Source organism: Schistocerca nitens, chromosome 7 (genome assembly GCF_023898315.1).
Source record: "Schistocerca nitens isolate TAMUIC-IGC-003100 chromosome 7, iqSchNite1.1, whole genome shotgun sequence".
Lineage (NCBI taxonomy): Eukaryota > Metazoa > Arthropoda > Insecta > Orthoptera > Acrididae > Schistocerca > Schistocerca nitens.
In genome coordinates, this window is record NC_064620.1 from 332,428,190 (window position 1) to 332,443,685 (window position 15,496).

Below are 15,496 nucleotides of genomic sequence, written 5' to 3' on the forward strand. Positions count from 1 at the left end.
GAAAGGTAAATCAGTCAGCTAATCATATTTTTGGATGAGGCAACAGGATGAATACCCAAGCTATACATGTTATAATAATACACTTAATCAAAGGTGATCATATAATAAAATCTGATTCTCTATTTGTATATATTAACATTAAGTAGACCATACTGAGGTAACCCACTCACATTATGAAGTTTATATTTTCATAGTACCTGTCATTATATTTGTTTAGGACCATCTGAAGTAAATAGTTACACTACTTTGCAATAGTGTGGAATACTTCATCTTTCATTATCCTCTACACCCCACTCATGTAATTTATATAAAGAAGTGAACATTTTTACAAATATTTGAAATTTACAACTTATATGATTTCTGGGACTTGCAAAACTATATTCAGTTGCATTTTAACTATTTTATTAGCAATAACTTTCAATATACAAATTTACAAGGGATACAAATTTTGTGCTTATAAAATATTAGTAACACTTCAAGTAAGTTAAACATGAGGATCACTGTTTCTTCAACTCTATAGACTGAAGACCATGTAAAAGAATGTATATCATGGCAGGTTATGTACCACATAAAATTAATATTAACTGATTCACTGTAACAGACAAGAACTGCAATTATAACAAGAAACAGTCACTAAATTTACTGTGGAAACATGTTGTTCAAACAGATATATATACTAAACAATGAAGTGTGAACAGATTGTGTGATAGTCACTAAATTACATTATAGTTTATTCAGTGGGAGAAAAATATTATAAGTTAATTTGTGAAGGAATAATCTTTGGCAGCATGTTCTGCAGGTATATCAAGCATATAGTTACATTTTACTTTACAGACAAACTGTTTTCTAAAGACATGGATACATCTAATATAACTTTATACTAGCACATCCAAGAGTTAGTCATGAACTTTGCAATGGCAGAATAGTAAATTTCTGTGTATCGACAAAATTTCACCTTACAAACATATCTGAATCTCATAAAAGTTTCCAGTTTTATTCTACCTCTGTGAATCTCATTGTGAGTAATGCAATTCATCTTGAAGTATCATGGAAAATGGGATAATTACTCATCCCTTAACACCAAATACAATTCAAATTCAATAGAATAAAAGTATCAAAAACTTTTAATAGCCACAGCAATGCAGTTGCATCTCTATAGGCTATAATGCAGTTCTATATACAGCTATGATGTACATTAATTTTCATCATAATGACCATTTTAAAAACTATTTTTCTGGCAGTGACAATACCAAATAGAAGTTCTTTTAAGAATAAAAAATCCACCAAATATAAATGACACTTATATTCTTTAAAACATTTAAATACAATTTCTGGAAGTTTTGAAGTGGATGGTATTTTATTACTAGTCATAAAACTTATAAAACCAGTGGTGTTAGCATTTTCTTAGTCTAGGCAGTTTTAGCTTTCTTCTGAATATCAGTCTTTGGTGATGGCTTTAGTGAGCATATAAGTTATTCATAACATCAAGAGTCTATGTAGCTTTTGCTTATGAATTTAAAAATGTAAATTGAATTCAGTCAAATAAATCAGTCATCACATTTATGTATTATCTAACAGCAGTCATTGCTTCATGTTGCCTTGCAATAAAAATAGGATAAAGGGGTTTAAAGTATGCCTGACAATGAACCATTTTAGTATATAGCAGTAGGTGATACCCACCCCCCAAATTCAATCTTTTAAGCATGTCAGACCATTATTCTGAGCTGATATACTTTAAAAAATTACTTTTAATTTTAAAAATGTTTGTGTCTTCTTTCATAAACAAATATCATACTTGAAAAAGTTAATTTCAAGTCTATTTTCTCCCATAAAATAAACTACATATTTCACCCACTAGTAAATACAAATGAAATAATCCACACATTGGAACTATGACAAATACATCAATATGATTGCTCTTGTTTATCACTACCAATAACTTATGACAGGTGTGGATTTTACATATAATGAAAATTATGTATCTGTTTTAAGTACCATTTGATAAATATTTACATACAATAACATAATTATGGCATCTGGATATTATTTCTTTTGGACGATAGTGCAACATCCATAAATTCTATTACAATAATTACAAAGTGTAGGTAATTTTATAACAGGAAAATCTAATTATCAGGCCCCAGTTCTGAGCTAATTTTTCTCAACTACCTTTCATAGAATGTATCACCCACTTGTTCACTAGACTGGATTTCCCTCCTAAAGACAGGAAGAAAGGGCAGGATAAGGGGCAGTGGGAGATCCTTCATTAAGGTCCATCTCTTTCTCTGCGGATGAATATAATTTCCACATTTATGTAATCTTCATCTCCACTTGATTCAGAGAACTTGTGTGGTAGTCCTTCATAGTCTCAGACCATCAAGGTTCTATCATCATTAGTTACCTGTTTCCATTGCTGCAGAACCTGGTTGCTAAAATAGACAGTATTTATTGTGGAAATGCTCAACAGTATCTCAGTGTGTTAACTACAGACATCATTGCTCTGTCAGTCATGTAGTCAATTCTGAATGTTTAAAACATTCAATGTGATGACAACTTTGGGCAGGAAATATTGTGTGTACACATATTAATCCTGTGCACATAATGTTTTATCTTATCCATGCATTTAATCATGCACATGTCTTTCATGAATCTACATAAGGGTAAAGAAAAATAGGAGGATTAAGGTCTGCTTGACTTAATATTCTTTGAAGAATGTAACAGTGGAACACGTCTTTGTTGATATGTCGACTCGTTTTAAGAGTATGAAATAAAGATGGGTTGGAATATGAAATCTCAAAGCATCTAAAATGGAACCAAGCAATTTGCTTAGATCTAAAGAGTCTACAGTGATATCTGGAATGCTCTCGGTAGTGAGGAAGTGAAACATGTCGCATCGTCGGAGAGTGTCTGTTATAATCTAGAAAGGAACCACTGTTCAGAGGTCAGTGTCAGTGGATGGGTGGCGTTCCGGCGCTTCGGTGTCCTCAGGAGGAAGAACTGCACTGCTGGCCGCCTCTGCTACTGGTGCCTCCGGGAGACCCGGGAACAGCTGTCCTCAGCTCTCGTCCGAGTCAGATGGTGGATCCAGGGCCGTGTGGAGGGTGACGGCCACTCCACGGTTGAGGCTCACGGCTGGGTAGAAGACACCATAGAGGCCATGGAACGCTATGGGCCCCTGCAACACAACAGCAAACTGGTCTTAATACCTTCATGCCATCAAAAATGGGCACATGCTGGCTAAAATATAATAGGAAACATAGAGTTGGTGGGTGGCATGAACCTATCAGAATAATCCAGAACGATAAGTAACTATGGAGTTGCATATTTTGGTGACTGAAAGCTATGTTTTAATGTTGTACTAAAACGACATGTCTAATATTACTGTAGAACAATCTGTGAATCAAAAAGTAAGTAATAAACCAAAGCTCTGTCTGGGTGTCACGATTTACCAGTTTACCAACTTTGGTCATGAATGTTGTCAGTTTTAGCAAGGAAGTGAGTGAATTAATTTATAGAGTAACCTTCCCCAAAACTGGTAATCATATTGAGACTCTGGAAATTCCACTTTGAGGGCAACAAAATTTGCTAGTGTGTCTCACACCCAGAGCTGAGAGCCCCAGTACGTACCTGTGGTTCCTCATTGACGTAGAAGCTGAGGGTGTGCCGCTCCAGGTCTAGCAGCACACCCACAGTGGAGCCAACTTGAATCCCACCCTCGCACCTCTGTTCGTGAACGCTGTCGTGCATGAACCACGACCGCTGGCGGTCGATATACATGCTCCACCCCTTGTCGTCCTTACCTGCAAAACACGTATAACAAACCGTTACTAGGTACCAGTAATGATTATTATATTATTATGTATTTGATATTACAGAGGATTAGATAATGTAGCTCAGGAATGTTTGCTGGCAGGGAAGCAGTGACACACAATGCAGATGATTGGAGCATTTCAGCTCTGACACTCTCGACGCAGCCTTTTACTCTGCTGATAACAGTGTGCATTAGAGATCAGGACTGTAATAATCACATATAACTTGAATACAGTATTAATTTAATTTCATATAAACAACTTATAATGTAAGGAGTAGGGCATTTTAGGTCAACTCAGGGAGTTTTATTATTAATCATATCCCTGAGTTCTTAAAATATGGTGTCCATTCTTCCCAGGACAGCCCTTTTTTTTCTTCGGAAATGTCTCGTTGTCCCAAAAGTATTTTTGGGGACGCTTAAGTGTCCCACTTTTTTGCGATTCCGCTTGGTTAAAGTATTTTATGCTACTTGACGTTAGATTATCAATATGCTGCGCACTGTGCAAATACACTGAGGGGACAAAAGCCACTGGATAGTATGCACATATAAACATGGTGGTAGTATCGTGTGCACCAGGTATGAAAGGTCGGTGCTTTGGTGGAGCTGTCATTTGTTAGGTCGAGCAGGATAGGGTGGCCGATATACAGTTTCCAGTTGTCATCCAAAGAGCTGGGCGAGTTCATTCGAGTGTTCAGAAGGGGAAGCCGAAAAGCGCTTTCACCTTTCGGCCGGTCAGCGATGACAGAATCGACGCGCATGCCGTTCAGTCTTTGTCAAAAATTTTTACAGAAAATCGAAAAAAATTGCAATGAAAAATAGGTGCATATTGTATAATATGTTGCTGCGAATGAAATTTAGCTAACATATTGAATTTTTTCTTTAGAGTTGGTTGGAGGTCTCTATCTATCACCAATCTTGAGAAAATTGATCTGACATAGCGCACTCATTTGCGATCGCACCACTCCAACGATAAAGACAGAGTGAAATTCTTCATATTTCATAAACGGTTCGAGATATCGAAATAAGATTTTAGCAAATGATATCACACAAAGAGAAAATATTTTGCCATACGGTTATTATGTAAAACTTCATTATATACCGTGTTATTCCACTAACTGGAGAATTTTCCGATGTGAAAATATTATTTTTAAGGGCCATCGATAACTGGTGAAACGAGAAATGCTGTCGGCTTTGGAACAGCATTAGTGAAGTCAATACACGTTTGTTTCATATCTAGTATGTGCCTTTCCATAAGATTCTGACCTTACTTTTCCTCAGTTCCTCACTTAATAAAGTTAATAAACTACCGTTTCAGAGTTCTCTCACAGTTGCGTCCTCACAACATGATAGAAGGTGAGACTGTGTAAACTCCGCTGTATTTTAGCAAAGAAGGAAATTTTAAAATGGCAACAAGAGGAAGGTGTAGGTTTTACTCAAAATTCCCCACTCGTGACTTGTCTCTGAAAGTTACGGATCGTTAACAAACCAGGCGAAAATAAATCGCTGCATTTTCGGCGGAATTCTTTTTAGTCACTAACCAAAGAAGAGGTGAGAGATCCTTCTGAATGGTCACCATGCAGGTGTGGCCGTGGAGGAGCCCCACTTAATATTTTTAAAAAATGTGAGTGTCAGCTTCAGTTTAGAACGGCATTTACTCTCCAGCGCTCTGAGCATCCCCCCACCACTGCCGCTCTCTCTACGCTTCCCCAGCCGACTGCACATCTAGCGGCCACGGCATTTTGCGCGTCCTTTTTCTCAGGTTATTCGTGTCGGAAGGTTTCCGATGCGTAATTACGCTACACGACAGGAATCAACAGACTTTCAGCGCGGAATGGTAGTTGGCGTGACAGGCATGGGACATTCCGTTTCGGAAATCGCTAGGAAATTCAGTACCCCTAGATTCACAGTTAAAGCGTGTTCCGAGAATATAAGCCTTCAGGCATTACCTCTCATCCCGGACAACATAGTGGACGACGGCCTTCGCTTAACGGACGAACGAGAGCAGCGGCGATTGCATACAGTTGTCAGTACTAACAGACCAGCAACACTCCGTGAAATAACGAAATCAAGAGGGATGTGCGACGAACATATCAGTTAGGACAGTGCGGCGAAATTTGGCGTTAATGGGCTACGGCAGCAGACGACCGACGCGAGTGCCTTTGCTAACATCACGACATCGACTGCAGCGCCTCTACTGTCTCGTGTTCATATCGATTGGACCTTAGACGACTGGAAAACTGTGACCTGATCGGATGAATTTCAGTTGGTAAGAGATGATGGTAGGGTTCGAGTGTTGCGCAGGCCCAATGAAGTCATATACCCAAGCTGTCAACAAGTCACTAGTGGTGGCTTCAGAATGGTGTGGGTAATGTTTACATGGAATGTACTGGGTCCTCTGGTCCAACTGAACGGATCACTGACTGGAAACGGTTATGTTCTGCTACTTGGAGAACACTGGTAGCTATTCGTGGACTTTACGTTCCCAAACAGCGATGGAATTTTTATGGATGACAGTGCGCCATGTCACTGGACCGCATTCATTTCAATATTTTGCGCTGTTGGTAGTACCGATTTACCTTCACTGTTTCAACATGACAAAACGGATGTAATTTTAACAGCAATATAAAAATGAAATTACTTTCACTATTAGCAGAGGGTCAGCAGCTCATGGTCTCGGAGCAGCGTTCTCGCTTCCCGAGCACGGGGTCCCGGATTCGATTCCTGGCGGGGTCAAGGATTTTCACCTGCCCCGAGATGACTGGTTGTTGTTGTCTTCATCATCATCATTCATCCCCATTACGGTTGGAGGAAGGCAACGGCAAACCACCACCATTAGGACCTTGCCTAGTACGGCGGTGCGGGTCTCCTGCATTGTTCCCCTACGGTCTGTCAAGAAGCATGGACTTCATTTCCATTTCCCTTTAGCAGAGGAGAAACAGTAAAATGTACAGGTGCAATGTGCAACTCAGACTTTGCTATTGGACTTGGTGGACGGTCTGGTATGGTGAATCGTTAAGACGAATAAACATCGCTCGATTGTTCAAAGGAAATTTTGATAAAACACATATAGTCAAAAGTACGGTGACATTGACTCAGAATAACTGTAAAAAAAACCATTTGGTATCATCTGCGTGCGTGTGCACAAAGATAAATTTGAATGTCCATTAAATTTTGTCTACATAATTTGTGTCCCTTTTCTTGCTTCATTGACCCAGATTTTTTCTGAAGTATTTAAAGTGTTCCGTTTTTTAATTAAAATTAAATAGGCACGCTATCTTAAAGTCATTCCTAAACTCTCACCCTTGTGTTCGTAAGTCAATGCTAATATAATAAGACTATGGGATGATTTACTTTTGTATAAAACCATATCTAGCCTAATTTTTTATTGTGTCCTTCAACTTTAACTCAGCATGAAAAATGACACATTAAGTACATTTACATAACGCGTTGTGAGATGTTTTGCTGCCAACACGAAGGTGTTGAAGGAACGGGAAGAGACAGTATGTCTCAGTCAACGAGTACTGTAGTAGTCTTGATTATAACATAGCCTGGAGCCAACAACTGGATGACTTCACACCGGGAAGAGTCAACGGGAAACTGGAAGAAATAAGGAGTGTGACGAGTGTAGCCCAAGCGTTTGGTATTTCTCATCAGTGCGCGATTTTCAGGGGGGGATGGGGGGGATTTCCCCCTCTCTACATCAGACCATCCCCTCCTCTGGTTTTAGTTTATGCATCCCAACCTGGGATGTTTGTTTCCCACGCACTGGAGTAAAACTTTACATATAATTTAAATTTGTGGAGCCGAACACTGACAGTTTTTAATACAGTCTTACTATTAATACTATTAATATGTTTGCTTATTAATTTTGAAAAAGTGTTATCTAGTAGTTATTGTAGTTGTCTTCAGTCCAGAGACTGATTTGATGCAGCTCTCCATGCATGTAGTAGTTAAGCATTTCAAAACGTTTAGAACTAAATCATCATTAACATGTTGTCATTGTTGCTTTCGTCTAAGGTGCGTCATCCGTTTACTTGCGAGCTTGTATCATGATGGACGAAAGTACAGCGGTTTCCAATAAAACTTGTTTAATAATATATATACGTTTGTCCTTTGAGGGAGGTGCTTGGCATTTCAAATGATGAACTAAAAAACCACCGTGTAGGTGTCGTAACAGATGGTGGCTCAACAATGCTTGTACCTTACAAAGGTGTAGCCGCTCTACTGCGTAGTCATTTACATAAGGATTTAACTGTCGTTCATTGTATGAACCACAAAATGAAACTAGCTGTCCACGATGTTAAGAATGATGTAGCAGATGTATACCATATAAAGGTTTTTTTAGATTCTTTATATTCTGTGTTTTCTCGGAGTCCCAAAAATCAGACTACTACGAAGTGTTTCACAAGAATTATCCTCGCAGCTATTACAACTAGGCCATATTCTTCGCGTACGTTGGGTTGCTTCCTCATTTAATGCTTTTCGAGCATTTCTTGAAAGTCACAGTTCTCTTGTCCATCTCTTTGAAAAACTGAGACATGATGGTTCCTGATCAACTCAGGAGAGATCTAAATTTGAAGGTTTAGTAAAACATCTCACAAAGTGGCTTTTCTGATAGTGCATACGCGTGAATAGTGAGTTTCGGCGTTAACATCTATTTATAAATAACTGTTTATCCATGGGTAACGCCACGGTCCAAGCTAGTAACATATATAATTATACTAACCCCCTAAGTCATCCCCCCCCCACTGGTAAAAGCACAAATCGCACACTGTTTCTCATAGCATAGTTTCACGTGCATTGGGAGCGTTCTGAACCATAGGCACTGCTGCCAGAAGGAGAGGAAATGGTCGAGCATTACCAACTAACGCAGCAGATGACCGCTACAGTGCACCAAAGGCAAGAGGGGACCCACGTCAAACAGTAGGTGCAACTGCAACCTCACTTAGCAGGATTGCAAGCCGTGTAATATTACGCTCCACAATGGCATGGCGACTATATGAGAGTGGTCACTTTGCCCGAAGATCAGTGCATTGTGTTCTGTTGACACTCACACATCGGTAGTACCATCTGCAATGGTGTAAAGAGCACACAGACTGGACCAACGAGGAAAAGGGGCACGTACTCTTCTTGGATGAGAGCAGTTTCAGTCTGAATGATGATTATGGGAGTACTCTTACACGGCGAGAGGTGGGAACTCTTAACGCATCCAAGAGCATTGTCGAAGATCATCGTTTTGGTGGTCCAGGTGTTATGGCGTGGGGAGGCATAGTGTTGCATGGGCGTACTGACCACCAAATCTTTGAACGCGGTAGACTCACCTGTCACTGTAGTCCTTCCCCCTGAGCGTCTTTTCAGGGGTGCAGATGTTAATGCGCTACTGCATCGAAGACTGCAGAAGAATGAACTTTTGGAACGAGAGGATATTTGGCGAATGGACTGGCCTGCCCGTTCTGCCGACTTAGATCCCACTGAGCATCTGTGGGACACATTATGGAACCTTACTCCACCACGTCCGCATGCACCACCGATCATCCAACATTTTTCAACTTCGCTGGTGGGGCAATGGAACGCCATACCACAAGAGCTCCCTTCCAATTATATGGCTAGCATGCGAGCAAGTTGCAGGGTATGCGCTGCCTTCTGTGGCGAACACAATGAGAACCATGTCCCCTGTTTTGTAATCTCCAAGTTATTGTTCTTGAATAGAAGTGTCATTTGTATTGATCTCCTTGCCCATTTCTTTCAGTTACCTTCTGTACTGTACTGTGGCAATGTTTTCTATGTATGGTCCAAGTTTCATTGAGTTATGTTGTTTGGCAGTGACACACAAGCTTTTTTCGTCTGCAAGTTTTGCACACCAGTGTAGTTGCTATTACAATTTAATTTCGTTTTGTGGTGCTAAATGTCACAAAGTAGGTTTAATCTAAAAATAGAACACTTCAGTATAAACTACAGAAATAAATCATTAAGTGCAGTTTTGAATAAGTTCAATCAGAAACTGTGAAATTCACTTTTGCATTAAATTTAGCGTGTGGCTCACAGAATTATATGTTCCAAGTACTGCAGTTCGACTGATACAAGATAAGATAAAATGATATGAATCAGTACGAGCAGATACATCTACACAGCATGGAGAAAAATTGTGTAGCGAAATTTTAACCCTGGATAGCTGATGCCAGAAGGAACCAAAATTAGTAATGTTGTGTAGGTCGACAATGCACCATTTATAAACCACGGAAACTTGGCGCCACGCGCTGCTATTGGCCGTGGGATTGCCCTGTTGCGGTTCGTCGGTTGATGGGCAGCGCTATGGTTGTCGGTTTACCGAGCGTGGCCTTGGATACATCGCGATCTCCGGCAGCCAAAGTGTTTATGGTCATGCGTTGTCCAGAGCATCCGGCAACAGGGTAACTCCGCGGCCAATCGGAGCTCATGGCGCCAAGTTTCCTTAGTTTAAAAATTGTGCTGTCGACCAACACAACATTAGTAATTTTGGTTCCTACTGACATCGCCTATCCAGGGTTAAAATTTTGTGACACAAGTTTTCTCCAGCCTGTATATATGTATAGGTCATAATGAAAACTAGAGAACCTGCAGTCTTTCTTTCGCTTGCGCCTTTGTCCTGCTGTTCGCAGAGTCGGCACGGTTACAATAGGATTTGGTATGCTTAATTTTAAGGGGTGGCCAGATGTCTTTCCTGTCGCCACCCCGTACCCCCCGGGACGGAATCAGTGTACCCCAGCTGTCTGCGTCTAGAGTAAATCATGAAAGAATGCAAACGTGTTTCAAATGTCTGCGAGTCGTGTAACTGAGGCGGTATGTGCTGTAGACCTACACAACATTAGTAATTTTGGTTCACATAGCGGGATGTGGAAAACTGTCTAAAAACCACATCCAGGCTGGCGCCCACACCGGCCCTCGTCGTTAATCAGCCCAGCGGATTCGATCCGGGTCCGGCGCGCCTACCCGAGTCCAGGAAGCAGCGCATTAACGCTCTCGGCTAACTTGGCGCGTCAGAGAACCTACAGTAGCTAAGAGAAGTTGAGATATCCATTTTCCATCATCATATATGAGATTAAATATTATCAGTTGTACACTTACAATGAATGTTAGATCCCGAAGTTTAGCAGCAGCAGCTAGAAGTAGCACATATGTATAAGTTGTCGATACTAAGTTGAGCTCCCGTTCCCTACATGTTACCAGTAGTACATCTCGGTACACTTCTTGCCGACTGTCTTATGTTTACGACTGCTGCCACCTCTAGTGATCTAACTGATGCTTCTTGCCGACTGTCTTATGTTTACGACTGCTGCCACTCTAGTGATCTAACTGATGCTTCTTGTCGACTGTCTTATGTTTACGACTGCTGCCACCTCTAGCGATCTAACTGATGCTTCTTGCCGACTGTCTTATGTTTACGACTGCTGCCACTCTAGTGATCTAACTGATGCTTCTTGTCGACTGTCTTATGTTTACGACTGCTGCCACCTCTAGTGATCTAACTGATGCTTCTTGCCGACTGTCTTATGTTTACGACTGCTGCCACCTCTAGTGATCTAACTGATGCTTCTTGCCGACTGTCTTATGTTTACGACTGCTGCCACTCTAGTGATCTAACTGATGCTTCTTGTCGACTGTCTTATGTTTACGACTGCTGCCACCTCTAGCGATCTAACTGATGCTTCTTGTCGACTGTCTTATATTTACAGCTGCTGCCACCTCTAGTGATCTAACTTCTGCTTCTTGACGACTGTCTTATGTTTACAGCTATTGCCACCTCTAGTTATCTAACTGCTGCCTTTTGTCGACAGTCTTATGTTTACTACCGCTGCCACCTCTAGTGATCTAACTGTTGTAACACTATAGTGACACGACGAACTCGTGTTTTGAGAGTCGGCGTAAAAATAAATGGCACAACAATTGCGTTTGAAAATGAACACCTGTATGACATGCTTTCACATAATCTTGTTACTTCCATATGCAATTTGTATCATAGTTACTGATTATCTATGCACACTTGCTTTAAGTAGCTTCATTGTATATCAGGCAGATAACGTTCCCCACGTTGCATCTGTCCTCAACGTGGGCAAAAAATTCTCCTTCCTCCTTTCTCCCCACCTCACACTGCATTCAGCTCGAAGCTGAACTTAGCACCGATAGCCTATATCGACTTGTGTCGATATCTATGGAGAGGAACTACGGCATCTGAAATCAATAAAGCTTTACATAAAAGAAGCATGGGTTAAACAACATAGTAATTACCAAAAACTTTCAGTGTCTCAGAGACTTATTCGTAGTGGTTTAACAATAGTGTACTCATAGGCGTCCGTCAGGGGAAGCCAAGAGAGGACGTGAATCACCTTTAGAATTTGGAGTGCAGAGTTTTTATTTGCATACTGAGTGAATACCCATTAAGTCTCTGTGACATAATTATTTTTTTGTGTCACCTACTCATTTTAGTTCTTATTGCATGTCATGTCTTGATACTGACCAACTCATTTATAAGAAAAATTTTCATATTTTCATTTTAAAGAGTCTTGCCCCTTGCCCCCCCCCCCCTCCCCCAAGACCCCCCACAACCCCCCCCCCTCTACCACCCTCTCCTGTCTCACTGAAACAGTTTCAGTTTCTGTGGACGCCCATGAGTATATCAATACCTCAGTTGGGCGTACTTAAAATGGCGTAACAACACCTGGTGACTGTTCCACAGGGTCACTTAGACTTAAACGGCGAATAGAGTATGCGTAAGTTTCAAACCGTTTGGTAGTACTTATTGCAAGGAAAGAGTTGCAGTACTTAGCTCGACTGAAATACAGTTCTTTGTGCAGTTCAACTGAAGTGACATTGCACGTTAAGTTTTTTATTTATATATTGGAATAGTGGAGCGTTATTAAATAATTGCGTTAGTTTCATAATGCTAACCTCACATAACTATAAATGTAACTTTGGTACCATCCATTCAGTATTAAGTTTTCTGTTCCTAGTGACCTCTTAAATACATTAGAAATGATAATAATGCTCCAGGAGACAGACACGTTGGGGAAAAAGACTGTACAATGGAAATGTGATTGTATATGTAGTGTAATTAATGAGTCGTAAACAAACGTAAAATGTTTAATTGCTCATTTAATTACAGGGACGTAATTATAACTCCCACAGTGCCTGCGGGCGCGGAGGGGAAGGCCACAAATCATTCTGTAGTTTGGTATACCTAAACACACAGGTAACAGTCCAAAAGCGCTACCAATCCTTTCCCTGATACAGGACACATACAAATTATGCTTTAAAACACTCCGTTTTGACAGCATTTTCAACATTATTTTCATCTGAAAAACAGTAAAAGTTAAGACCATGGTGAAGTAAACTGTTGAATAAGGCGAAATCACGTAAATCCAGTATTACGGTCCTAGCTTGTTCAGTGGAATGTTGCGAGGGAAATCTCCCGCAGTGCTGACAACATTTGCAGCTCGTGCTAAAATCTGACCACTTGATGTGATAGAAATTAGGCAAGGACGTAACAAAGGTCCGTGAAAGGGCGTTATAGTGACGTCCTTCTTCGCATGTGTTATTTATTTGTATTTGTGAATACGAGATGAAAGTAAATTAATGTCACAGCTCAAGGTCAAACAGTTCACCACGTAATGGCTAGCGCAGTGGCAGTTGGTGTAGACGTGCAAGTACGGTGGAAAGCGTGACGAAAACTTTCGAATTCTGTCACCGGATTCCGAGCAGTACTATGGGTCATTAGTTAAACAAAAGCTGGACTAGCTATATAGCAGGGTCACGTTACGCGAATGCAGTGGCCCCTGGCGTACAAAGACTGCAAGGTTACTTGACGCAAACATTTACGTATGACGCGGACTAATTGCTTGGATCACTGCCACGTGAGTGTGAAAGAAAAGGAAATGGTAAGTTACATGTCCGCTACTTCCACTTAGATAGGGAAGCTTTCTGATTTTAAATTAAAAAATTGCGAGTTACGTTTGAAGAGTAGTATGGCAATCACATTTTAATTTAAACCAAAAGACTTTAAAACATAAGTGTAAGTAATAGAAACATAACTCGCCACATCTCAGCGACGCTGTTCGGTGTACTCAATGCAGCTAAACAATCAAATAAGAAAATAATCTACTGACGGCCACGCTAATACCTTCAAAGTTAATAGTTACAGTGTCTTGTTGTGATTAATAAAAAAATTGCAGTGATGTGCCTTTTTAATATGGGCCTGTCTACAGGAGCACTACAAACGCCAGGCTGTGAAATTCTTATATATTTGATTCGTGTTATTTCTTATTTTTCAGATCAAGCATTAGAAAACACACATTCTAGAAAATCACCTTACGTAGACTACAGTCATTCTTTTACTTTTATCTCAGTCAACAAAGATCAAAAAGTATCGACTAGAAGGAAAAATTCGAGTAATCACAATTTTTGCTCAGTTATAGGGGGGAGTGTCACGGGCAGTGGTTGTCAAACTTGTTTGGTCACGGAGGCACCTCGGGCCGCATGTGCAGCGATCTTATTGTTACTAATTGGTACCTTACACGAATCAGCATGTTACGAGCCCCTAAAAGACTAACTATAGTAAGACTGGAATATATAGGCCGCCGGCCCCCAGATAGGGGCGCGAGGGGCTTGTGGTAACAGGGGTAAGTAGTAACAGGCTCTCTTCACTACGATCTTAAACTTTATTAGCGTATTTCTTTGACTCAGTTTGACCTATAAACCGCACCGCATCATGTTGCCATAGCCAGTGTCCCGCCGGCCGGCGCAGTGAGCCAAAGTGTGCACGAGCTTCACTTTTGCCAGGTAATATAAAATTTTACTGTCGTAACAATTTGGTTTGCATTATTATTATCGACTAATTGCAAACTTTCTATATCTTATTTACATTCAAATTTATCTATCTCTGTTAATGTATAACAGTTTTTCAGATTGCTAAATTGTTTAAATAGTTATCTTGATAAATGTTACAAATCATACCATGGGGTTAGTTGTAACAAAATCCCGGGCCTTGTTGTAACATGTTACAACATGCCCCACGTTATGATGTAGATACCTACTTTTTTTCCTTTCTTCCAGAATGAGGGTGTATAAAAGAAAGTCAGAGCGGGCAACACAAAGCCAAGAAGTGTACGAGTTAGCGGCAGCAGAAGTTGTAGAAAAAAAAATGAAGTATCCGGAAAGCTAGTCAGACTTTCGGATTATATCACGTCTCTCTTTATAGATACATAAAGAAAAATAAGAATAATGAATGTTTAAGAGTTGGTCATGTCAAGCCTAGACAAGTATTTACTGCAAAAGAAGATGGTAAGATGGCTTCTAAAACAATTACTTAATTTTTAGGTGTTGATTACTTAAAAAGTGTATTTAAGTTGATTTTTGATAAGAATTACATAATACCTCCTTAGGAAAGATGTCAATTTTGTTAACAATAAACAAAGAATAAATGATTAGAGGTAATTTTTTTTTTTTTACAACTTGCCCCAAGCACGAGGTAAGTTGTAACACCGCACTTCTTCTAGCAAATAATTGATTGTAAGATAATGACCAATAGTTGTGGCGTTATTTTTACTTGATTTGGTAGAGGAAGAGTTACAGCATCCATCCATCTTTATTTAGTAGCCATTTCATCAATGGATCTCAAGATATATTAGTTTTCATGAAAACTGTTACAACAAG

At 40.1% G+C, this 15,496-nt stretch overlaps 1 protein-coding gene across 1 annotated transcript in view; it reads right to left on the bottom strand.

Annotated features, from left to right (window-relative positions):
* Positions 1–385: 385 nt before the first annotated feature.
* The window catches only part of LOC126195606 (E3 ubiquitin-protein ligase TRIM9), a 182,329-nt gene continuing 167,218 nt past the window's right edge, over positions 386–15,496 (bottom strand). Inside the window, exons 9-10 of the mRNA XM_049934230.1 lie at positions 3,628–3,800; positions 386–3,175 (exon numbers count right to left, since the gene is read on the bottom strand). Of these exons, the coding sequence (XP_049790187.1) occupies positions 3,056–3,175; positions 3,628–3,800 (293 nt within the window). The 3' untranslated portion in view covers positions 386–3,055. The remainder of the gene's footprint in view (positions 3,176–3,627; positions 3,801–15,496) is intronic.